This window comes from Pristis pectinata, chromosome 1, assembly GCF_009764475.1.
Source record: "Pristis pectinata isolate sPriPec2 chromosome 1, sPriPec2.1.pri, whole genome shotgun sequence".
Lineage (NCBI taxonomy): Eukaryota > Metazoa > Chordata > Chondrichthyes > Rhinopristiformes > Pristidae > Pristis > Pristis pectinata.
In genome coordinates, this window is record NC_067405.1 from 124,397,447 (window position 1) to 124,422,596 (window position 25,150).

Here is a 25,150-nt window from a genome sequence, read left to right on the forward strand (position 1 = left end):
TTGTCATGGGTGATTCCAACTTCCCTAATATTGATTACACTAAGGAAGTGCCAAAGGGGATAGATGGAGCAGAGTTTGTTAGGTGTGTTCAGGAAGGATTCCTGACACAGTACGTGGACAGGCCGCCTGGAGGAGAGGTCATTCTGGACCTGGTACTAAGCAATGAGCCTGATCAGGTTTCAAATCTCTCGGTGGGAGAACATTTTAGAGATACTGACCATAACTCCTTGACCTTTACCATAGCCTTGGAGAGGGATAGGAGCAGACAATATGGGAAAGTATTTAACTGGGGGAGGGGGAATTATGATGCTATTACACAGGAACTTGAGAGCGTAAATTGCGAACAGATGATCTTGGGGAAGTGCACAGAGGAAATGTGGAGGTTGATTAAGGAGTACTTGAATGGGGTTCTGGATAGGTTTGTCCCATTGAGGCAAGGTAAGGATGGTAGAGTGAAGGAACCGTGGTTGACAAGAGACAGAATATCTTGTCAAGAGGAAGAAAGAAGCTTACCCAAGGTTTAGAAAGCATGGATCAGACAGGGCTCTGGAGAGTTACAAGGTAGCCAGAAGGGAGCTTAAGAATGGACTTGGGAGAGCTATAGAAGGGGGCATGAGAAGGCCTTGGCGAGTAGGATTAAGGAAAACCCCAAAGGCGTTCTACATGTACATGAAGAATGAGAGTATGACTAGAGTGAGGGTAGGACTGATCAGGGATGAAAGAGAAAACATGTGCCTGGAGCTGGATGAGGCAGGGGAGATCCTTAATTAATACTTTGCCTCAGTTTTCAGTGAGAGAGACCTTGACATTTGTGAGGACGGCGTACAACAGGCTGATACACTAGGGCATGTCGACGTGAGGAAAGAGGATGTGCTGGAACTTTTGAAAAACATTAGGATAGATAAGTCACCGGGGCCTGATGGGATATATCCAAGGTTATAACAGGAAGCAAGGGAAGAGATTGCTGCACCTTTGTCGATGATCTCTGCATCATCACTGGTGACAGGTGTACTGCCAGATGATTGGAGGGTGGCAAATGTTGTTCCTTTTAGAAAGGGAGAAGGGATAACCCTGGGAATTACAGACCAGCAAGTCTTACTTCAGTGGTGGGCAAATTACTGGAGAGGATTCTTAGAGACAGGATTTATGGGCATTTGGAGAAGCATAGGCTGATTAGGGACAGTCAGCATGGCTTTCTGAGGGGCAGGTCATGTCTCACAAGCCTGATTGAATTCTTTGAGAATGTGACAAAGCACATTGATGAAGGTATAGCCGTGGATGTGGTGTACATGGATCTTAGTAAGACATTTGATAAAGTTCCTCATGGAAGGCTCATTCAGAAAGTCAGGAGGCATGAGATCCAGGGGAAACATGGCTGTGTGGATTCAGAATTGGCTCGCCCATAGAAGACAGAGGGTGGTGGTAGATGAAGCATATTCTGCCTGGAGGTCGGTGACCAGTAGTGTTCTGCAGGGATCTATTCTGGGACCCCTGCTCTTTGCGATTTTTATAAATGACTTGGACGAGGATGTGGAAGGGTGGGTTAGTAAGTTTGCTGATGATAAAGGTTGGTGGTGTTATGGATAGTGTAGAAGGTTGCTGTAGATTACAACAGGATATTGATAGAATATTGAGCTGGGCTGAGAAGTAGCAGATGGTGTTCAACCCAAAAAAGTGCAAAGTGATACACTTTGGAAGGTCGAATTTAAAGGTAGAATACAAGGTTAATGATAGGACTCCTAGCAGTGTGTGGGGGAACAGAGGGATCTTGGGGTCCACGTCCATAGATCCCTCAAGGTTTCCATGCAGATCAATAGGGTTGTTAAGGAGTATGGTGTGTTGGCCTTAGTCGGGGTATTGAGTTCAAGAGCCGCAAGGTGATGTTGCAGCTCTATAAAACTCTGATTAGACCACACTTGGAGTATTGTGTTCAGTTCTGGTCACCTCATTATAGGAAGGATGTGGAAGCTTTAGAGAGGATACAGAGGAGATTTACCAGGATGCTGTCTGGATTGGACAGCATGCCTTACGAGCATAGGTTGAGTGAGGGAGGGCTTTTCTTTGGAGAGGAAGAGGATGCGAGGTGACTTGATAGAGGTGTACAAGATAAGAGGCACAGATCGAGTGGACAGTCAGAGACTTTCTCCCCCAGGGTGAAAATGGCTAACGCAAGGGGACATAATTTTAAGGTGATTGGAGGAAGGTGTGAGGGGGAATGTCAGAGGCAAGTTTTTAAAAACACAGAGTGGTGGGTGCATGGAACGCACTGCCAGCAGAGGTGGTGGGGCAGATATATTAGGGATACTTAAGGGACTCTTAGATAGTCACATGAATGATAGAGAAATGGAGGGCTGTGTGGGAGGGAAGGGTTAGATAGATCTTAGAGCAGGATAAAATGTCGGCGCAACATCATGGGCTGAAGGGAGTGTACTGTACTGTAATATTGTGTTCTATGTTCTAATCTGTGCCTCAGTCCTACTATGGCTTGCTTCTTCAACTCTTTTCCTGGTACATCAATGACTGCATTAGTGCTGCTTCCTCCCTCAAACAAAAGTCAAAAATTTCATTACTTTCACAGACAATTCCCACCTTCACTTGGTCCATCTCGACTCTTATGTTGCCTTTCTGGATCTCTTTTCTCCATCCCAAGAGATGGACTAGCCATCCATTACAAGCCTACAGACTCTCACAGCAATCTTAACAATACTTTCTCCCACCCTACCTTCTTATGGATCCCATTCCAGTCTCCCAGTTCATCTCCATCATAGTTTTTCTGTTTCTGAGATTGAGTGTGTCTGAAGTTTCTTCCTACTTCCATTGGCTTCCACTTTGCCAAAGTGGGGAGAGCTCAGGTGAATAAGGCACAATGCAAGCTTGAGGAACATCACTTCATATTCCTTCTGGGCACACTGCAGGCTCCAGTATCAAATTTTCTCTTTCAGAATAAGCCATTTCTGCTGCAAGTCATTCACCTTTGACACTGGCTCACTTTTCCCAGCCTTACCTGCTGAGCATATTCCACAGCCCTGTTATTAGCAATACAAAATTGTACTTTGTCTGTATTATGACCCTATGTCTCCATTAACTCGTCTGACCAGATGACTCAACCCCATGAAAATTCTGGCCTCACCTTATCGCAATTATTCCCTTTGTCCTATTCATCCATCTTGCCATTTCCTCTCTTTCCCAGTTTAAATGAAGGGTCTTTGACCTGAAGCATTAACTGTTTCCCTTTCACCACTAATGCTTAAACTGCTGAACGTTTCCAGCCTTTGTTTTTATTTACGTTAGGTTCTCCTGTTGGAGATGGTGTTTGGTACTCGTGACATCCAACATTCATGCCACACCATTCCAAAACAGAACCACAATCATTTCTCGAGCACATGTTTCAGCACTGCAGCCATGGGTTTGTTAGGGGCTCAAAGTCTTGCTGAATTCAAGGAGTTCAGGCATTTTTAATATAACATGATTAAATCAAATTGGCAAAGACCGGACTTTGAGGAGATGGATCATCCATTTGGCAATACTGGCTGAAGATGTCTGTGAATGTGCCAACAAACCAGCATCCTCCATCAATGAGAACAGGAACATTCATGACAACTTCCCTTCCATTTGTTTGACTGTCTACCACCATTCAGGGCTGTACATGACAGATCTGCAGAGCCTTCAGCTAATTAAGCAAACTTGCAATTAAGAAATTATATTGCAGATGAACAGCTTGGTTTGCAGTTCTGCAGCATTCATAACTTTTGACAGCAGAAGGAAAAAAACCCTAGTCTTAACTTGAAACACATTTAACAGCTTTTGAATAAAAAGTAGCTTTAAATTATTCTTATGGTTAAGGGGACAGAGCTATGTATAGAGGAAAGCGAATAAATTAAACATATCTAGAAGTTTACTCACAAATTTGAAATTAAAATTAAGCCTTTGTGTTTCAAAAAGTTGAAAATGATGCCAGAAGTCTAAACTGGGAACAAAACTTTCTACAGAATGATATGCAATAATAGCTTAGTCAGGCATTTACTGATCAGCTGAGATTACACACAAGCCAAGTAATTTCTATCCTTCTCCAAGAGAAAATAACTCTCACCTCTAGGTACAAGGACTGAATAGCAGTCAGCTCGGGCCCCAAAGGAACAACAAACTTCTCGACACGTCGCTGGTGAGAGTAGGGCTGGACATCTACTGAATCTTCGGACCTCACCTCCAGACGTGCAATCATCAGGTTTGAAATGACTTGCTGTACAGCCTGTCATAAACAGGAACAATTACAAGTTTCAAAAAGTAAAAAAAAAAGTAACAGCTCCATATTTCCACCTCCCAAAACATCTTGCAAGCTGTTTCAACCCCACTTGAATTCATCTCAGGAGAGAACAAATCTCTGCCAAGTTGCCTTTAACTGCACTTTTAAAATGCCTGTAACTGTAAAAATGTCTCTATTTACCAGTGTGCCCAGTCCACTTTTAATGTTCTTGCCCTGCCATAAAATATCCATCAGCCATCACAATCATTTCTCAAATTAGGGTTATAGTTCCTTCAAGTACAAGAGTTCCCAGCTTTTCTCTTTAACCAAGCTTGTAAAATTCTTCAAAGAAAGAAAAATAATCCATAGAAATCTTCATCAATCCAACAACCTGCCTTTCCCCAACACCACCAATCCAATTTATGCAGAAATCCCCTAACTAGGCATTCCATTCCACTTTGGCTTCTTTTCTAGCTCCCCTGTATCCCAACTCTTGCCTCACCTCAATCAATTATACAGCCGACCACAAAGCTTGCATTTCAAGTCATACTTTCATTAACACAGCAAATGGGTCCCTCCCACTTTTTTTCCTTCAAAAAAAAGCTTTATTCTTCCAATTTGTTATGCAATTTTCAACCTTTTCTTCAAAGCCTTGAATGGGTTTTCAGATCCTTGTCAATTTTTGTCTCATCTTTCCAAATTTTTTCAGTCAGATGTGCAACCCTCCCGAAATCACACAATCAGAAATGTTTCTGTGACTTTGATATAATATCCCTCTGAACTCCCCAAACACAACACTTCGCTCCAATTACATTTTTCTACTACTATCCAGTCTGTTGAGATTATCCATCTGCTTCCATACAGTCACAGACACAGCATTGCCAGTAAGTTCGATCTATCAAAGAGTCCCACACCACCAGGTTCAAGAACAGCTACAACCATTCAGTCTTGAACCAACCTGCACAACTGTAATCACTATCTCAGTATAACAACACTACGTCCACTTGCACTAGAAAGGACAGTTTTTTTTTGTTCTGTGTTTTTTGTTTATTTTAATGTTTTTCTTGTGAATGTAGTGCATCTGATGCTAGGTGCCTGTGTGCTGCTGCAAGCAAGTTTTTCATTGCACCTCTTCACACATACTGTATACTTGCACACATGACAATAAACTTTTTTTTTAAAAAAAAAGAGCTTTTTTCTATTTCTGCCTTCACAAGTCTCCCAAGGATCCATCCACGCCCCACCATTTCCCTCACCTATATGCTAATCTTTGTATATGAAGCTAACAACCAGTCACAAGCTGCAGGTCACCAGTATTAACACAGATGAACATTTGGTTTTACCAAATGCCTCTATGTTACAACACCATTTATTAAACATCCAACTTCAGTCAGAACAATTGGAACACTGAAACCATCATCTTTAGTTCTCAATCAATTCTATCTTTCTTCTCTTTCCTACCACCACCTCAAAGAACGTTTTCAATTTCAAAATATAAGTCAACTTTAAGCAGAATTTCCAGACCAATTAATTATTGCCACCCAAATATAATGTATTCACGTCTCCATCACAATCAACCTGCCACTGAACTCCTCACCAATATCCACAACTTTCACTATCCCAATATTTTCACATTAGTTTCTGAACTGCCCAAGAATGTTATTTTAAAAACTGATCTTTCACCATTCAGGAGAATGCATGGCTATAAATGGAAGCATACCATAGAACAATACAGCACAACAGGCCCTTCGGCCCACCATATTGTGCTGACCTTCAAACCACTCCTAAGACTATCTAACCCCCTCCTCCCTCATATCCCTCTAACTTAAATTCCTCCATATGCTTATCTAACAATCTCTTGAACTTGCCCAATGTATTAGCCTCCTCCACCACCCCAGGCAGCGCATTCCATGCACCAACCACTCGCTGGGTGAAAAACATCCCTCTGATATCTCCCTCGAACTTCCCACCCATTACTTTAAAGCCATGCCCTCTTGTATTGAGTATTGGTTCCCTGGGAAAGAGGCACTGGCTGTCCACTCTATCTATTCCCTTTAATATTATGTATACCTCTATCATGTCTCCCCTCATCCTCCTCCTCTCCAATGAGTAAAGCCCTAGCTCCTCTAGTCTCTCCTCATAATCCATACTCTCTAATCCAGGCAGCATCCTGGTAGATCTCCTCTGCACCCTTTCCAATGCCTCCACATCCTTCCTACAATAAGGCGATCAGAACTGGACACAGTACTCTAAGTGTGGTCTAACCAGACCACAATGGGAATCATTACTCATATCATTAGCTTAGAATAAGCTTGGTGAAATCCACAGTCATAATATGTTGCTGCACCTTCAGCAGGCAGCCAATTCACTTGAGCTGCTTCCCTACTACAAGATGCACACTCACATTTCACACTCTCAGCCTGGGTTTCACACAGCCAGTTGCAAGCTGAAGGTATCCTTCCAAGATTTCTGGGTTTTTTTTAAAAAAGACCAAGATACTGGTAGGTTTTAAACCTAGCATTTCTAGATTCTGTTCTTAGCAAACCCTCATGCTTTACTATCATATTGGACATAGCTTATTTTTGACATACTGCCAATGACATTGGAGCTGCTGTTAGCTCAGAACTGCCCAAAACTCACTCAATCTCTCTGATCTATGGGTGCACATGGTCCAACTCTGCAGCAAATTGATTCAATACCTTATTCTGGAGAAGTGAATTAACAACCTAAATCACAATAAAACCAAATCTCATCATTCATTAAAATGTACCACATACCATGGCAGAGAATACCAAGAGAGCTAGTCATGTAATTGTATAAAGCACTGCCTTGAAAAAAAATCAGATCAAAATATCTCTGCGTGTTCTTCTATAACAGGGACAAAACAAAATGAAAATTTATCTTTGAAGTTCCCTATCTGAACATTAACCAAACGTACCAAGGAAGCTCAGGCAACAATACCTATTATAGTCCTCACATCTGGCACAGTTGACTTGTACAGCCACGAACCATTGTCCATAAAGATTTACAGACATGTTGATTCCCAATACAATGTGCAGAGAGAAGCATTTCAGAGGCTGCATTCATGAAAAAAAAGCCAAATCCCAAAAAATATTTAAGTACAGAATTGCAAAGTCTCCTAAATTTGACATATGGATACTCTTCATCTCTACAGTGACTGTATCTTCATTGTTTCTTCTACTATGATTTTTCCCTTGTATATCTGGTCTTCGGAAAAAGGATGAATTCTAATTAATTTATACCTTGCACCAATTGTGCAAGTAACTAACCTTTATGTCCCCACCTGGTGTGCAGTCAAAGCAAGAACACGGAACTGATGTGTATGGTTGCATAGCTCCTTAATAACCTTCAAATAGAAAACAGTGAAAGTTATTAAAAATATTTAAATCATAAGATGTCACCGTCGAGAAATGAAGTAGCTTCACACACATCCTTAATTGTACTGTACCTGGCAATAAGCATGATTTCCTAGTGCCTTATGTGCTTCATCAACCACCAAACACTTTACATCAACAGCTGGACAAGCTCCTCGAGAAAGGTCATTCATCATAACCTGTGGTGTGAGGAAGAAAACCCGTCTGGTATTCCAAATATTCTGGCGATTCAATGCCTGTGTGTGTCCTGAAAAAATTATTCAATATTTAATAGATATCAATTTTGGTTCATACACTTTTGCAAAATTAATTGCCAGATGCCTTGATCACTACCAACTAATGGCGTTGGCAGGATATTGCATTGGCTATTGGTCTTCTAATGCCTAGAGACCAAGAGTATGGTCCAGATATAGATTTGATTCTCAAATTTTGCTGAGGTTTCAAATCAGTCACAGACTGAGGAGCTGCTAATTAAGTTTTTGAAACATCTTCCTTTGGGAAAGAACAGGTTAAAATAAATAAAGAATCATGCACGCCTGTACTTAGAGTTTCATTTCAGTCAGCTTTGGAACACTGGAAGCAGACTGCCCATTCCTCTTTGACAGCAGAGATGTCACGCTAGGTAGCTTAAAGATTAAGATAATGTTTCAGAATGCACTTTAAAAACTAAAGCAGATTAATTGTTTGCCCCCCACACAAAAAAATAATCAGGGAGCACAAATAAAAATAAAATGGGAGGTAATGCAATTTTGTTTCATACTTTTCAGACTTGAAAATATAAACAAGGTGAAACAATGTTCTCAAGTTGAGCTAATTATAGCAGACTAAATAAATTCACAGCTAACCCTATTTGAGAATTCTACTAAACAATTATGGCATCCATTCACTAAATAAAATTTATAATAATGTGTTGGTTCCTGTTAACTAAACTAAATCTGGTTGTTTTTAGCCATTTATTTTGAGTTTTTAAATCATTGTGGAAATTGGACAGGAAATCAACACCCTGTTCATAAGTAGCAGTTATTAAAACATGACTTTATAGATTTACATAAATCTGATGCAAAACAGAACTGATCAAAGTATCAGTTAAAAAACTAGCAGCACAATTTGCTCATTCACAATTATCTGACCAAGTGCAACAGGTAGATCCTGAGACATCATTTTCAGGAGAGAGAAAAAAATGGCTTTGCAGATGAACAGTTGGGAATAATTTACATAAAGAGATACCCCAAATAGATTGTTACAGTTAATAACCTCCCTCTATGGAAGTGCAATTACCGTATATATCTTGATGCCGATTTATACTAAATGTCCTCCTCCTGTTTATTATCCATATCCCTCCATTGCTTTCGTATTCATGTGTCTATCTAAAAGCGTCAAACTCTACCAAACTGCCTGATTCCAATACTATCCCTGTAACCCATTCCAGGCACCTACCACTCTCTGCATAAAAAAAACTTGCCCCTCACATTGCCTATGAACTTCCCTCTTCAACCTTAAAAGCATGTCCTCCGGCGTTTGACATTTCTACCCTGGGGGAACAGATTCTGACTGTCTACCCTATCTATGCCTCTCATAATTTTAAAAACCTCTATCAAGTCTCTGCTCAGCCTCCAACACTCTAAGGAGAACGACTCAAATTTGTCCAACCTGTCCTTATAGCCCATGCCTTCTAATCCAGGTAAACCTCTTCTGCACCTTTTCCACAATGTCCACATCCTTTCTATAATGGGCTGACCAGAACTGCTTACAATACTCCATGTGTGGTCTGACTAAAAAGTTTTATATAAATGCAGCAGGACTTCCTTACTCTTATACTCAACATCCCCAATATCTTTATTAAAAATGAGGTATTACTGGGAAGGCAAGAATTTATTGACTATCCCCAAATGAGACGGAATATGGTGGTGGTGGTGAATGACTGCAGTCCATATGATGAAGGCAATCCTATAGTGCTATATGGCAGTTCCAGTGGTTATGTCCCCAGACTAGCAATTCAGAGGCATCCATTAATCATCCACAAACACTAGTTTGGATTGCAAAATCAGCTGAAGAATTTAAACTTGGTTAATTAAATAACTTTGAAAAGATTTTTTTTTAAAAATAAAGGGTAGTACCAATAACAGTGACCATGATACAGCTAGACTACTGAAAAATTCCTATTGTTTATTAATGCCTTTCAGGAAAAGAAATCAAATTTCTTTACCTAGTTTGGCCTGCACGCAACTCCAACCCACAACAGCATGGAGAATCCTACCAATCACCTAAAGAGGCCAAATAAAGTCACTCAGTTGTATCAAAACACTGGAATTCAAATAATTTTGCAATAATATACTAAAATTCTCTGCACTCTGGGCAGGTCCCAGCAGATTGGTAGAAAGCAAATGTCACGTTACTGTTTAAAAAAAAGGATGTAGGGTGCCAACAACACACCTGTCAGAGAGTTTTCAAATGTCATTCAACACAAGCTTGAGAGTACTACTATTTATCCAACCTTGAAGGACACAGATAACAATCCAGGCCACAAGAAGCTAGTAAGATAAGTAAAGCAACCCAAATCCTAAAAATTAATCTATCACTAATAACATTGGTGGAAGCACCATGGTCCTCATGAAGACAGAGATAGATACTACAGATCCACCAGTTCAAAATTGGGTGTTCATGAGGTGTTGAGGGCCATCAGCAGAAACAACATGTCAGATCATGGCTCAACTCATCTCTCAATCTACCATTGTTTTCAGTACAGAAGGTGCTCACCTGCAGCATGGGATTACATACATGCCAAACAGCAATAGTGGAGGCAAGCAATCTCACAATCAATAAAACATACAAATCGAGGAAAAGACCACTCTGCCCCTTGAGCCTTCTCTCCCATTTGGTTCATCTGACTAAGCACAACTCTGCATTCCAGTCCATCTCCTGTAACTTTTCACCCTTTGTAAATCAAGTACTTATCCACTTCTACTTTAAAAAAAATAAGCAAATAATCAGCTTCCACTACCCTTCAAGGGCAAACATTCCAAAGACTCACAGCACATTAGAAAAATTTGCTTCATCTTTGGATTAAATGAGCAACCTTTTATTTTTACAACAGCAACCCCTTCCTCCAGATTCTCCCACAAGCAGCATCATCCACACACCCACACTGTCAAGACCCCCAAGAACTTGTGTTTCAACCAAGTTCTCTCTCATTCTTCTAAGCCCCAGCAAGCACCGAAAACATGCTACATCCATTTACAAATATTGATAAACATATGAAAAACATGGAAAGACAGCTCCTTGAACTTCCCCATCCTCAATGATGGTAGCCACCAGCATGACTGAAAAGGATAAATCTGAAGCATTTGCAATGTCTTCAACCAGATTCCATCTAATTAGGCCTCTGAATTTTTAATCACAATCTCATCTCCAAACTATTTTTCCTCCGTACCTCTTTCCTTCTTTAGAATGCTGCTTGACATTTTCTCTTGGTCCAATATTTTGGCCACTTTCCCCAATATTCTTTTATGTAGTTCTATAGCAGTTTTTATTGTATTATGCTCAAGCGAAGTGCTTTGGAACATTTTGTCATATATAAGTGGAAGTTGGTTGCTCCCTGATTCACATCAGATTCAAATGTTTCTTGGGCTTCTTGGTGCATGATCAAGTGCAGCCTTGATATAAAAGGAAAATTACTCTCATTCCACTTGAATAAAACAAAGCTTTGCGGCCCTCTTTCTCCCCCCTCCCCGATTATGTTTAAAATTTACTTGTAACTAACAGGTTAGTCCAAAGGCTTTCATTATTAGTTGAAAATATACAATTGAGGTTGATGCTATAATATAACCCTGTCCTTTTATCCTAAGTGTGCACTTTTCCAAAGCTGGGTGTATGCTGGAAATAATCAGTTAAAAGTGTAAAACCAAATGAGGGCATTTCCCTGAATTTGAAGACACCAAGAACGGAGGGAGAAAGAAAAAAAGAATTTTAGACCAATTAGTTTTGAAGTTGTAACTAGCAGAATAGACAAGGGCAAACCAGTTAATGTTGTGTATTTGGAATTTCAGAAGGTCTTTGATAAAAGGTCCAAACAAAAGATTATTAAACAAAATTAGAGTGCATATAGTTAAAATTGATTGAAACACAAGAGATGGCAGATGCTGCAGTGTGAAGCAACAAAATCTGCTGGAGGAACTCAGTGGGTCACACTGCATCTGTGGAAGGGGAAGGAACTATCAATGTTTCAGATTGAAAGCCTACATCAGGACACTTGAGGATTGAAGAAAATATAATAAGAAAACAAGTCATTCTTGGATTGGGAATCTGCGACTAGTAGCACATAACGTGGATTGGTGCTGGAACCCTCACTCTTTATAATCTACAGTGATTTGAATGAGGGAATCAAATATGACATATCAAAGTTTGCTGATGTTACAAAGCGAGGTGGCAGTATGGGCTCAAGGAAATATAGATTAGTAAAATGAATGGGAAAGGACACAGTAAATGGAATAAAATGTGGAAAACTGCGAGGTCAAGTTTAATAGAAAAAAATAGAAAGGAACAGTTTTATTTTAAGTAGTGAGAACTCTTGGTGTCCTTGTATATGAATCACTGAAAGTACAGCATAGCAAACAATTAGGAGAGTAAACAGTATGTTAGACTTTAGTGCAAGAATATTTGAGTACAGAGTAGAGATGTCATGCTCAAATTATATAGGGGCCTGGCAGAATACTGTGTACATGTCTACTCTCCCTAACCAAGGAAGGATATACTTGCAATAAAGAACGTGCAGCAAAGCTCCATTAAATTGATTCTTGGAACAGAGTTTTTTTTTGTAGGAGAGATTATAAATCCTATCTGCTTATTCTCAAGTTATGATGAATGAGCGGTGACTTCATTGAAACATACAAAATTCTTAAGGGGGCTTAACAAGATGAAGATTTAATGTTTCCTCTGCCTATGGTGACTGAATCAGTGGTCACGGTCTCACAATAAGAGGTCAGCCATTCAGAAGAGGCAAGAAAAAAAAATCTCCACCCAGAGAGTGGTGAATCGACAGAGTTCACTATTCAAGACAGTTGTGGAAGCTCTATAGATTCAAGACAAAGACCAATAGATTTGTCAATATTAAAAAGATAGGGCTGGTGAAAGGGCTGGTGAAAGAGAAGAGTACCAAGATAAAAGATCAGCCTTGATGCAAGCAGCACTAGAATAAAACAGTGTGGTGTTCAACCATGTTGACAAGTTAAAAATTTAAAAGAGAATGCACCATCGTGCTTTGTCACAGAGGAGTATTATTTACGCCCATTTCAATTGGCACAAGATCCAAAGAGGAAGCTATGATTTGAAAAGCAACATATTCAAGGACGCAAAAGAAAAAGGAGGGGAATGGAGAAGGACAGCAATTTCAAGTAAGTGGCTCTTGATACCAAGATTTATCTTGCATCTACATGGCCTTCAGTTTAATAGAACCTTCGGTATGATTTGCGTAGTTATCAGTTCTTAATAAGTATTTACAATGTGAACCTTTTACATTACACCTATTAGTGTCCCAGCAGCTTTAACTCTTAATGCCAAGAGCCTCCTGGAAGACCTTGATTCAGCTCTGTACTGGAAAATGCTTATTAAAAATCCATTGCAATGTTGATAAGACAGTGTAGAGCTAAAGTGAAACAAAGTACCCAGATGAGATTTGTAAATTTGAATTATATGGAAGCTTCATTGAAGAGAACCCTCAAAATTTTATCATCACAAATAGTAAAAGTACAATTAAAATAATGGAGAAAATTAGAAGCTACAAAGGAGGTAATTAGCTAATGGAGAGGATCGTCAGGGATGGTCTGGTTGATATAATCATGGAAAAAAGATACTAAACAAAATAACAGTATAATTTAAGCAAAATTAGTACCCATGTGGATATGAAAATGACTAAAGGATAGAAAACAGTGCCAAATGCCTGCTCTTTAGATGAAAGGTACTAAATGGAAATAATACATAGTCTATATCAGAGTTATAGTACTGGCTCTTGTACATTAATAATTGAAAGGAGGCAAGGCTATGGGGAAAATGGTGAAGACAAATGAGGCAGCTGAACAGATGACAAAAATCCAAGAGCTCCTTCTCCTCGTTGAAGACAAGAGTGGTGAGAAGATTTAAATATTTGGTTAGTCACTGAAAGGAAGCTAGGTCATGCTCTTTGCACTGACAAACTTTGGAAAGCAATTAACACAAATTTCTTCAAGTGAAAATAATCTTTGACTGTACAATTCAGCATTCTATCTGCTATTAACTGTTGCTGCCCGATGTTGAGCTTACTAAAACCAATGATAACATCAGCCTGAACTGTTTTACCACGTCAGTAGTCTGCAATGGCCATTGGTTCACTTAACTCAAGATGTAATTGCCAGGCTTAGAGATCCAATAGTCCCTGCTGCCTTGACATCTGCAAGTTTGTATTCAGTCTCCAAATTCAAACTGCTAGAAATTAGAAACAATAAATAGTCAGCATATGTCTCCACTCCAAATTAAACCATTAAATATTCAACTGCTGGTAATACTGAAATTAACTGTTCATCCAGTGGCATGTTTTACCATTAGACCTAAAGTATAGGTAAACTTAACTGATTTCATATGTCATAAGATGCCTTGCTCCAGCAAAATCTGGCCTATTTTCACTCATCAAATCACAAGATCACAAGACAAGGGAGCAGAAGTAGGCCATTCGAGTCTGCTCCAAAGAAAAGGGAAAAAAGAAATGAGAAATTGGAGTGGGGAACAACACACTATTCTAACCCCAATTTCCGGCCTTATCCCCATATCTCTTGATACCCCGACTATTTAGATATCTATCTATCTCTTCCTTAAACGCCTCCAATGGTCTGACCTCCACTGCTGTATGTGGCAAGGAATTCCACAAATTCACCACCCTCTGGCTAAAGAAATTTCCCCTCATCTCTGTTTTAAACTGTACCCTCTAATTCTAAGATTGTGCCCTCTGGTCCTGGACTCACCCACCAAGGGAAACAGCTTGACCACATCTACTCTGTCCAGTCCTTCCAACATTTTAAATGTCTCTATGAGGTCCCCTCTCATTCTTCTGTACTCCAGTGAGTACAGTCCAAGAGCCGACAAACGCTCATCATACGTAAGCCCTTTCATTCCGGGAATCATCCTCGTAAATCTCCTCTGAACCCTCTCCAACATCAGCACATCCTTCCTAAGATATAGGGCCCAAAACTGTGCACAGCATTCCAAATGAGGCCTCACTAGTGCCCCATAGAGCCTCATCAATACTTCCTTACTTTTATACACTATACCTCTCGAAATGAATGCCAACATAGCATTCGCTTTCTTTACCACCGATCCGACCTGGTGGTTAACCTTTAAGGTATCCTGCATGAGAACCCCCAAATCCCTTTGTACTTCTGTACTTTGAATTTTCTCTCCTTCTAGGTAATAATCTGCCTGTTTATTTCTGGTTCCAAAGTGTACAACTGCACATTTCTCAACATTGAATCTCATCTGCCATTTCCTTGTCCATTCTCCTAAATTATCTAGGTCTCTCTGGAAACTTCTTGTCTCCTCAATACTCTCTACTCCTCCACCTATCTTGGTGTCATCCGCAAACTTAGCCACAAAACCATTTACTCCATCATCCAAATAGTTAATGTACAAGGTAAAAAGAAGCGGCCCCAACACCGACCCCTGCGGAACACCACTAGTAACCGGTAGCCAACCAGAACGAGATCCTTTTATTCCCACCCTTTGCTTCCTGCCAACCAGCCAATGCTCCACCCATTCTGTTATCCTAGCTGTAATTCCATGAGCTCTCATCTTATTAATCAGTCTCTTATGCGGCACCTTGTCAAAGGCCTTTTGAAAGTCTAAATACACAACATCTACCACCTCTCCCTTATCCACCCTACCTGTGATTTCTTCAAAAAACTCCGATAAGTTGGTCAGGCAGGATCGTCCCTTCACAAAACCATGTTGGCTAGGACCTATCTTGATGGCTGTATTCTAGCCAAAGTCCAGCATAATACCTGATACAAAATGTTTTCCAAAAACTTTCATTCAATTATTAAAGCAAATAATCTGTTAGAAAATAATATTCTCCAAGTTCCGTTCTTATTTCCACAAATCAGGACAATGTTTTAAAATTCCTGTGTACTGCAGATCATCTTGCAGTAAAGAATATTTACAGATGATTAAACTAGTAGCTTATAAGCACTATTTAAGCCAAGTTCGAGTTAAATTGATAGTTAGCAGCGCTGAACACCTGCCAAGATTATTGGTTAGTGATCAGCTGGAAACCTCATTCACTATTAGGTGTGTATGAAAAATATGACATACTAAATACTCCATGGGATAAAAAAAATGGTTTCTCACCAGTTACTCTGGATCAATTTCTACATTGACCACCAGCAGCCCAAGTCATCCTCAGAACTACTGGATATGAGAATTGTCTTTCTCCCCCTTCCCACCCACCTCATAGCTCATGTAACTGTTAATGTGAACAGTTAACATCAACTAGTATTTAACATTTTCATATTTTCGGGTGTTGGAATTCTGTTATAAGTGCAATGTAAACTTCTCCTTCCTTCTCCCTCCCCTTCCCCAGTTTTTTCTTTGCTAATGCTCCTCATTCTTACTATGACAGTTACTCAGACATCAGCAGATCTGGCCGTGTATCATCTGTGCTGATACTTCAGGTTGTTTTGGACCTGGGGGAGCACTTCACTAATGCCCAATCCTCTCAAAATTCAACACACACTAACTCACTGCAACATCATGACCAGGTAATGATCAGATGAAAATCCTTCAATCTTCATCAGGAGTTACATGACAGATACTGTTGACAAGGCACGTGCATAATTTTTAGTTTAAAATAAGTTCAAACACATACAATACAAGTAAATATACCAAAAAACAGAAAATGTTGGAAAAGCTAAAGTCAGGCAGCACCTGTGGAAAGAACAGTTCCGATGAAGGGTCTCTGACCTGAAACGTTAATTGCTTTTCCTTTCACAGATGCTGCCTGATATGCTGAGTTTTTCCAGCATTTTCTGTTTTTATTTCAGATTTCCAGTATTTGCAGTTCTTTTGATTTACAAGTGTATATTTACTTAAATATCCAAGCAATGACCAAAGAAATAAAGATCTATGATTAAAATACATCGAACCTTTTTTGAACTACTTTCAAAAACACTGATTTGGTGCTTAAAGTACAGATATTGGCCAATACTACTATGTCTTTAGGAGGTTACTAACAGCTTCGGTTTTGGTAGTGGGGTTAGATTTTCTTTATAATAAAATTATTCCAACTTATCAATACTAATTAGTTATCATTTTTGTTTATTAATATGAAGCATTGTGATTTCTAGTGTGATTCAATACAATGTATTTTGTAACATTGTCTTTTTTCCCTTTGTTTCATGCACTTTGTACTTTTTATTTGGAATTAATACAAATATTGAAAAAGAAGAAAGAAAATACACTAAACTATAAGTATACTAAACAACCAGACAGATGCTAAGCAATTTCACAAACAAAGATCAACACTCTGATGTCCTACCAAATCCAGTCATGAAAGATGGTGAACAAGTAAACATCTAAAGCAAGGAGGAGGTGGTAACTCCAAGAATATCCTCAGCCTCAAATGGTAACAAGGTCCTACATGAATGCTAAAGAAATTTGATGCATTCGCAACATTAAGCCGGAAGAATCGAATAGTTGATCCATCTCCGTTTCATCCTGAGTTTCCCCATCATCACAGAAACCTACCTTCAGCTGATTCAATTCACTCCACTTGATGTCAAGAAATGGCCGAGACTGCTGCATGCAGCTGTAGTGCTGAAGACCTGCACTCCTGAACTAATAGCACCTCTAGCCAAACTGTTCTAATACAGCTACAAGACTGGAAACCAGCTAATAATGTGGAAACTGCTCAGGTATATCCTATTCACAAAAAGCAGGATAAATCCAATCAGTCTACTCTCAATTAACAAAGTGACACCTTCATCAGTCCTATCAAGTAGCATGGTAGTTACCCATCACTGCCCAGTTGGGAACTAAAACAGCAATGCTGATAGAACTCAGTCAGTCAAGCAGCATCTGAGGCAAGGGAAACCGGGTCAGTGGCCCTTCCTCAGAACTAGGGGAAGAGTGGAGGATTTACAGTTTTCAAAGCAAAGCTGGGGGTCAGGGTGGCAGGGGAAGGGGGGGTGGAGTGGAGGAGTGAGATGCAAGACAGAAAAACCCACGTGAAGACAGGTTAAGACAGATCGTGGTAAGAAACACAAGTACTGACCATTTTCAAGGCATTTAAAACATGGCGAAAAGCAACTTAATGAGCACATTAATGGGAAACAAGGAGAGACTGGGCAATATTATACAATGATAGCGCAGCATAGCAAACAACTTTTTTTGCCCCCCTAGATTCCAACATCTGCAGTTGTGTTTTCCATTGCTGCTGAATTCACTGTGAGTTCTCTTCGAAGTATGCCAATCATGAAGAAGCTCTCCTCTTCTCTCTAATGAGATTTCAGTCAGTCTCTTTCACACTGTTCACTGTGGTTTCTGCTTCCCCAGTCTGACCAGAACCCACAGCTGCATTTCTTTCCTCCGTGACCATCTCTGGCTCCAGTTAATCCCTCTCAGACTTCAACTCAGTTCACCTTTTGCAAATCAGACCCATCCAGGATCAGAGGTACTTCAAATGATCCATTAGTTCTCAGGCAGTGTTCTAACCACATTCTGAGATGCACTCTCAATGCCATACATCAAACGCATTGATGCTCTTAACTTTTCTCGACAATAATATCAATTTAAACTGTTTCGAAGCTGCCATGGCCCATAGCTCCACTTAATTCTTCAGTGTTTTTGTGACAAGTGACTACCTTCATTTCTTTCCGACATAAAATACAAACTCACCCAGCTCTTGACATATAATACACCTTCTAAGTTATCTCCCCCTTCACTCTTCTCCAACCCCACATCTCCCCAGCTTTAACTCCTGCTGGGATTTCACTATCCACTCTGATCTCCCTCTCAAGTCCAAACAATCAGTCATCAGCTTTGAACCCCTATGACACACCTGAATAAATTCCAGGCCGAACACAATGTTAAACTCTCTATTGCCACCTCCACACGCATTTCTTTGACCAGGAATCTTCACCCCAGAACTATGACCCTTTCTCTTGTCTTCAGTACTCCCAATCCACCCCTCAACTCCAGCCTCTTACCCTCCCTTGCTCTATTCATCACAGATTGCTGACATATCATTGACTGCCTTGATTCCCTCCACTCTCCTCACCCACTCTCACCTACCCCATTCTGAATATGCAGCACTCCACTCACTGTAAACCAATCACCTCTTTCTCTAATACATTGACGATTGCATTGGTGCCACATCCTGCATCCATGACAGAACTCGAAAATTTCAACACATGCCAATTTCCACCCTATTCTCACATTTATGTGGTCCATTTATGACACTTCCCTTTCTGAATTTCTGTGGTCTCCATCTCAGGAGATGACTGGCCACAAACATCTTTTACCAGCCTGCAGACCCCCAGTTACCCTGACCATGCATCCTCTGACCCTGCCTCCTGCAAGGACCCCATTCCTTTTACTTCCACCCCCACTTCTCCATCATATTTGTTTCAAAGATTAGGCTTTCCACCCTGGTACTTAAGTTCATAGAGTTATACAGCATGGAAACAGACCCTTAGGCCCAACGTCCATGCCAACCAAGATGTCCCATCCAAACTAGTCCCATTTGCCAGCATTTGACTGTCCTTGACATCAAGGCATGATGTCAAGGAACCCTGGTAAAAACGAAGTCAATTGGCATCAATACAAAAAAAAGCCCAGTGGTTGGAGCCATAGCTTGCACAAATAGGTGCTGGTTGTCGTTGCAGGTCCAACATCCCAGCAAGAAGTTCTCAAAATAGTGCCCTGGCACAAGCATCTTCAATTGCTTCATCAATGTCCTTCGTTCCATCGATAGGACAGAACAGGAACCATTTACTTATAAACGCACTACGTTCATTCCGTTCATAATGTAGTTCATACCTACATGCGTCTAGGCCTAAATAACATTCAGGCAAGGGCTCACAGGTGGCAAATAACATTCACATCACAATAATGCCAGGTGGTGGCCATCTCCAACAAGTCTAACCACCTACTCTTGATAGTGAATAGCATTACTGTAGCCAAATTCCCCATCTCTAACACTTTGTGGAGCTGAGGTAGAGCTGTCATGAATGATGATAAACTCAGCTGGATCAGACACACAACTAATGGTTACACCACCAGTCAGAAACTGGATATCCTGCATCAAGGAACTTACCATTTGACATCCACAGCCTTTCTGTCTACAACACGAGTCAGGAGCACGACAGAACACTCTCCACTTGCATGGATGAGTGTAACTTCAACAATTCTCAAGAAGTCTGATATCAACCAGGACAAAGGTGCTCCATTCCTTCCATTACCAGCACGATCTGGCTGCAATTGGTATCACCTACAAAATGCACTGCCTTGACTACTCTGACAGTACTTCCCTTTTGAGGAGGTGATTGATGGGGCTAGGGCAGTGGATGTTGTCTACATGGATTTTAATAAGGCATTTGACAAGGTTCCTCATGTAGGCTGATCCAGAAGATTAAGATGCATGGGATCCGTGGTGACTTGATAGTTTGGATTCAGAATTGGTTTGCCCATTGAAGACAGCAGGTAGTAGTGGAAGAGTGTTATTCTGGCTGGAGGTCCATGCCCAAGGGTGTTGTACAGGGATCAGTGCTGGGACTTTTGTCGTTTGTGTATATACAAATGACTTGGATGAAAACATAGATGGGTGGGTTAGTAAGTTTGCAGACGACACAAAGATGTGGAGTTGTGGACAGTGTCGAGGGCTGTCAAAGCATACAGCAGAATATAGATCAGTTACAGATATAGGTGGAGAAATGGCAGATGGAGTTTAACATGAACAAGTGTGAGGTGCATTCTGGGATGGCAAATGTAAGGGCGGGGGGGGGGGGTGGTGGTTGGTAAGTATACAGTTAATGGCAGGACCCTTAACAGCATCAATGCACAGAGGGATATTGGGCTCCAAACCCATAGTTCACTGAAAGTGGCTGCACAAGTTGATATGATGGTAAAGAAGGCATACGGCATGCTTGCCTTCATTGGTCAGGGCAATGAGTACAAGAGTAAGGAAGTCATGTTGCAGCTATAGAAAACTTTGGTTAGACCACACTTGCTGGCAGTGCCGTTTGAGGCTGAGCAGGGCCTGGACAGCAGCAGATCTTGTTCTGAGGGCCGGGGGCTGAATCTGATGCCACCATTCCTGGCTTCAACCTGTCTTCGGGGGATGTATGGATTTATCCAATCAACTGGCCGCTCCGGACAGGATTGTGCACAAAAATTTCAGTATTATGTGCAATTCTCCCTATTACAAGAAGGATGTGGAGGTTTTGGAAAGAGTGCTGAAGAGATTTACTAGGATGCTGCCTGGATAAGACAATATGAGCAAAGAGGTTGGACAAACTTGGGTTTCTTTCTCTGGAAGAGGCAGCTGAGGGGAGACCTAATAAAAGTTTACAAAATGAGAGGCATAGCTAGGGTAGACTGCCTAAATCTTCTTCCCAGGCTAGAAATGTCAAGTACTAGAGGACATGCATTTAAGTTGAGGGGGGAAAGTTTAAAGGAGATGTGTGAGGCAACTTTGTTTTTAATAAAAAGCAGAGCGGTAAGGTGTCAGGAACAGGCTGCCAGTAGTGGTGGAAGCAGATAAGACAGTGGCGTTTCAGAAGCTGTTAGATATAGATACATTTCTATGCAGGCAGAAGAGATTTAGTTTAATTCAGCATAGTATTTGGCATAGACATTGTGGGCCAAAGGGCCTACGTCCATGCTGAACTGTTCGCCGTTCTATGTTCTAAAGCCTTGACCTCTCTACCAGGGACGTAGGCAACAGACACATGGGACCAAGATGCACCCCATCCTGACTTTAAAATTTCAACTGATCCTTTATTGTCACTAGGTCCAAATCCTGGAACTTCCTCCTCATTAGCATTGTAAGCATACCTTCTGAATACTGCAGTGGTTCCAAATGCTGTGTCACTATCTTGAGGGCAAGTAAAGACAGGTAATAAACATTAGCCTTGCCAGTGATGCCAATGTGCCAAAAATTAGTACGCAAAGTGAATTTCTAAGACAGAGTACCATAAAATACAAAATTGAAGTGCACATATACTTGCCATATGACTAAGGATTGTGATCAGCTGCCTGACTGCATTTACTACTTTATGTAGAAACTTATAAAACATAACTATGTTTGAAGGTTTCCAGTCACTACATATAGCTTTTTGACTAACATCAGGAGCAACGCTACCCTACTCAGAGCCTGGAGTTTAACGCCTTTATAATACCTTGAGCTGAGCCAGGCATCAAACCTGGACCCAGTTGGGCTCAGTCGCCGGTGTTCACACCATCTGCCATAAATAGTTACCTGTCATCTCTGCCATGTGGTTCTGCGGGATGCCCATCACTTTGTAACAAGCGCCTGACTGCATTTACTACTTTATGTAGAAACTTATAAAACATAACTATGTTTGAAGGTTTCCAGTCACTACATATAGCTTTTTGACTAACATCAGGAGCAACGCTACCCTACTCAGAGCCTGGAGTTTAACGCCTTTATAATACCTTGAGCTGAGCCAGGCATCAAACCTGGACCCAGTTGGGCTCAGTCGCCGGTGTTCACACCATCTGCCATAAACAGTTACCTGTCATCTCTGCCATGTGGTTCTGCGGGATGCCCATCACTTTGTAACAAGCTTCGATCTGCTGAGCGACCAAAGGCTTGGTAGGGGCCATGAACACAATTTTCCCCGTGGGATACCAGCGGTAGAAGTTGTACATCAGCACGGCAGCGATGAAGGTCTTGCCCAGGCCGGTGGGCAGACAAACCAGCGTGTTGTGGAAGAGCGCGGCACGGACCATGTCGAATTGGTAGGTCCGGACCGGCCAGTTGGTCGGGTAAATCCACACGTCCCCCGAAGACAGGTCGAAGCCGGGAAGGGTGGCGTCGGACTCGGCCCCCCGGCCTTCGGATGCCGGTCCGCCGCCGTCATCGCCGCCGCCGTCCAGGCCCCGCTCCGCCTCGAAAACGGCCACCAGCAACACGTCGTCGTCCTCGCCGCCCTCGAAGCCGTCCTGCCCGGCGGGAGCGGCCACTTCCCCCGGCGGCCGCCACCTGCGCTCGGCCGCCAGGCCCGCCGGGCCCCCCTCAGCGCGGGGCTGGGAGGCGCTCGGTTTGGCGCCCCAGCTCTGGAACAGGGTCCGCTGCCGCCCGCCGCTCATTCGGGAAGCTGCTGTCGGCCGCCGAGTTAAAACCCCCGGCGCCGTCCAGCATCGCTCGCCAGTGGCGGTCAACCGCCGCTCGAATCCGCCGCCTTTGCGTGACGCGCCGGGGTCAAAGGGTGACCGCGCAGCTCCCTGGAAACGACAGCGGTTGCCAGGGCCCCGCTCTGGCAGAGAGTCACTCGTTAAGTGCTGCATGTTGCCGCCTGGCGTTTTGTTCCCCGCTTATTTAGGGTTAACATGGGAGGAAATTTTATTACACATAGGTCAATTCTGAAACCCATAATTCATGGAATTACAGAAAAGCGGGATTCTGGGGTTCAGGGAAGAAGATGGACGAGGTACAGGATCCTCTGTGATCTTGTAAGTCATTTTCATAATTAGCCGGTGTTAATCATGCGGGCATTTGTTTATAGCCTCAGTTAATTATAGAGAGGCTGCATTGTGGCAACGGTAGCTGCTGGTAGACATCATGGAATTTTACCTACTAGGGGGAAAAATTAAATAGTTACACTACAGGAGATAGCTAGGCCAACACTCTTCATACCAACTATCAATCAATGCTTGTGCCTAACTTTCACATGCTCCACTACACACTACCATGTAGCATGCACACAGGCTGTCAGTTTTTTAAACCTGTTAGGTACTTCATCTAAATTTAAATAAACACAAGAGACTGCAGATGCTGGAATCTGGAGCAACAAATATCTGCGAGAGGAACTCATCCGATCAAGCAGCATCTATGGGGGCAAAGGAATGGTTGACATTTCAGGTCAAAACCCTGCATCAGGACCCTGCATTTGATGCAGGGTTTCAACACGACTGTTCCATTCCCTGCACAGACACTGACCCGCTGAGTTCCTACAGCAGATTGTTTGTTGGTACATCATCCAAATTCATTGTGTGACACTCACTGACATATTTTCCTCTCTCTTGCAAGTTCAAGTGAGGCAGAACCAGACAGCAACAAGTTATCAGCTAGGGGAAAGACATGTTGGTATCATCTTAGCTCAATCGAATAGACAGTGTTTGCTGCCATTACAGCAGTATTAAGGAAAGTCAATATTTTCAAACATAGAACTCCTTCTCATATCTCATTTCCTTCATCCCAGGACCTCTTCTGAAATACTAGCTGAGAACTGTGCAAGCATCAAGCATTACCCCACCCCTCCTCATTGGTAATCTGGTAGTCAAGGATCTTTAAAGAATAGTGATCACAATACAATAAAGAGCTTTATATAAAAATTGAAAGTGAATTAGTTGAATCTGAAACTAGGATCTTAAATCTAAATAAAGCATGGGGCATGAGTTGGCTTTGGTAGGTTGGGAAGCTACCTTAATAGATATGGCAGTAAACAATCAGTGGCTAATATTTAAAGGATTAATAGTTTACAAGTAATATGTTTCCTTTTAAGACAATAAAAAGGGGAAAGTGGTTGAGCTGCAGCTATTTAGAGAAGTTAAAGACATTAGATCAAAGAAAAGGAATATAATGTTGCCAAAAAGCAGAAAGGCTCAGGAAAGGGAAAACTTCAAAATTCAGCAAAAGAAGACCAAGGCATTGATAAGGAAATAGTGAAAAGAATACAAGTGTGGTTTTGCAAGAAACATAAAAACACATTGTCAGACATTCTACAGATATGGAAGAAGGAAAAGATTAACTAGTGTAGGCTCCTTAGAAATTGAGATAATTCCAGATATTTTATTGGGGAATAAGGAAATGGAAGAGAAATTAAACAAATATTTTGTGTTCATCTTCACAAAGGCAGACAAAGCACACCCTCTAGAAATAGTGGAGGACTGAAAGTCTAAAATGAATGATGAGCTCAAAGAAATTAGTATTTGTAAAAAGTTTGTATTCGAAAAATGAATGGGACTGAAAGGCAATAAATCCCCAGAACTTCATAGTTTTGAGCATGTTGTCATTTTTTCAAAATTTCACAAATGCTAGAACATATCCCACAGATTGGAAAATAGCAAATGTAACTCCATTACAGGAAGTCCCTGGATTACGAACGAGTTCCATTTTTGAGTCCGTTCGTAAGGTGAATTTGTATGTAAGTCGGAACAGTTACGTACAGTTCACATCTAGCGTCAATTAGTCCTAAATCACTACAAGCTTCAGTTATTTATTGCTATATATTAAGATCCAAATGGAATTTTG

The 25,150-nt window shown here is 41.3% G+C and overlaps 1 protein-coding gene across 1 annotated transcript in view; it reads right to left on the reverse strand.

Annotated features, from left to right (window-relative positions):
• Positions 1 to 24,931, reverse strand: part of LOC127581901 (Fanconi anemia group M protein homolog) — a 129,947-nt gene extending 105,016 nt beyond the window's left edge. The window contains 5 exon segments of the mRNA XM_052036737.1: positions 4,091 to 4,249; positions 7,534 to 7,556; positions 7,559 to 7,610; positions 7,713 to 7,885; positions 22,410 to 24,931. Of these exon segments, the coding sequence (XP_051892697.1) occupies positions 4,091 to 4,249; positions 7,534 to 7,556; positions 7,559 to 7,610; positions 7,713 to 7,885; positions 22,410 to 23,184 (1,182 nt within the window). The 5' untranslated portion in view covers positions 23,185 to 24,931.
• Positions 24,932 to 25,150: the final 219 nt, after the last annotated feature.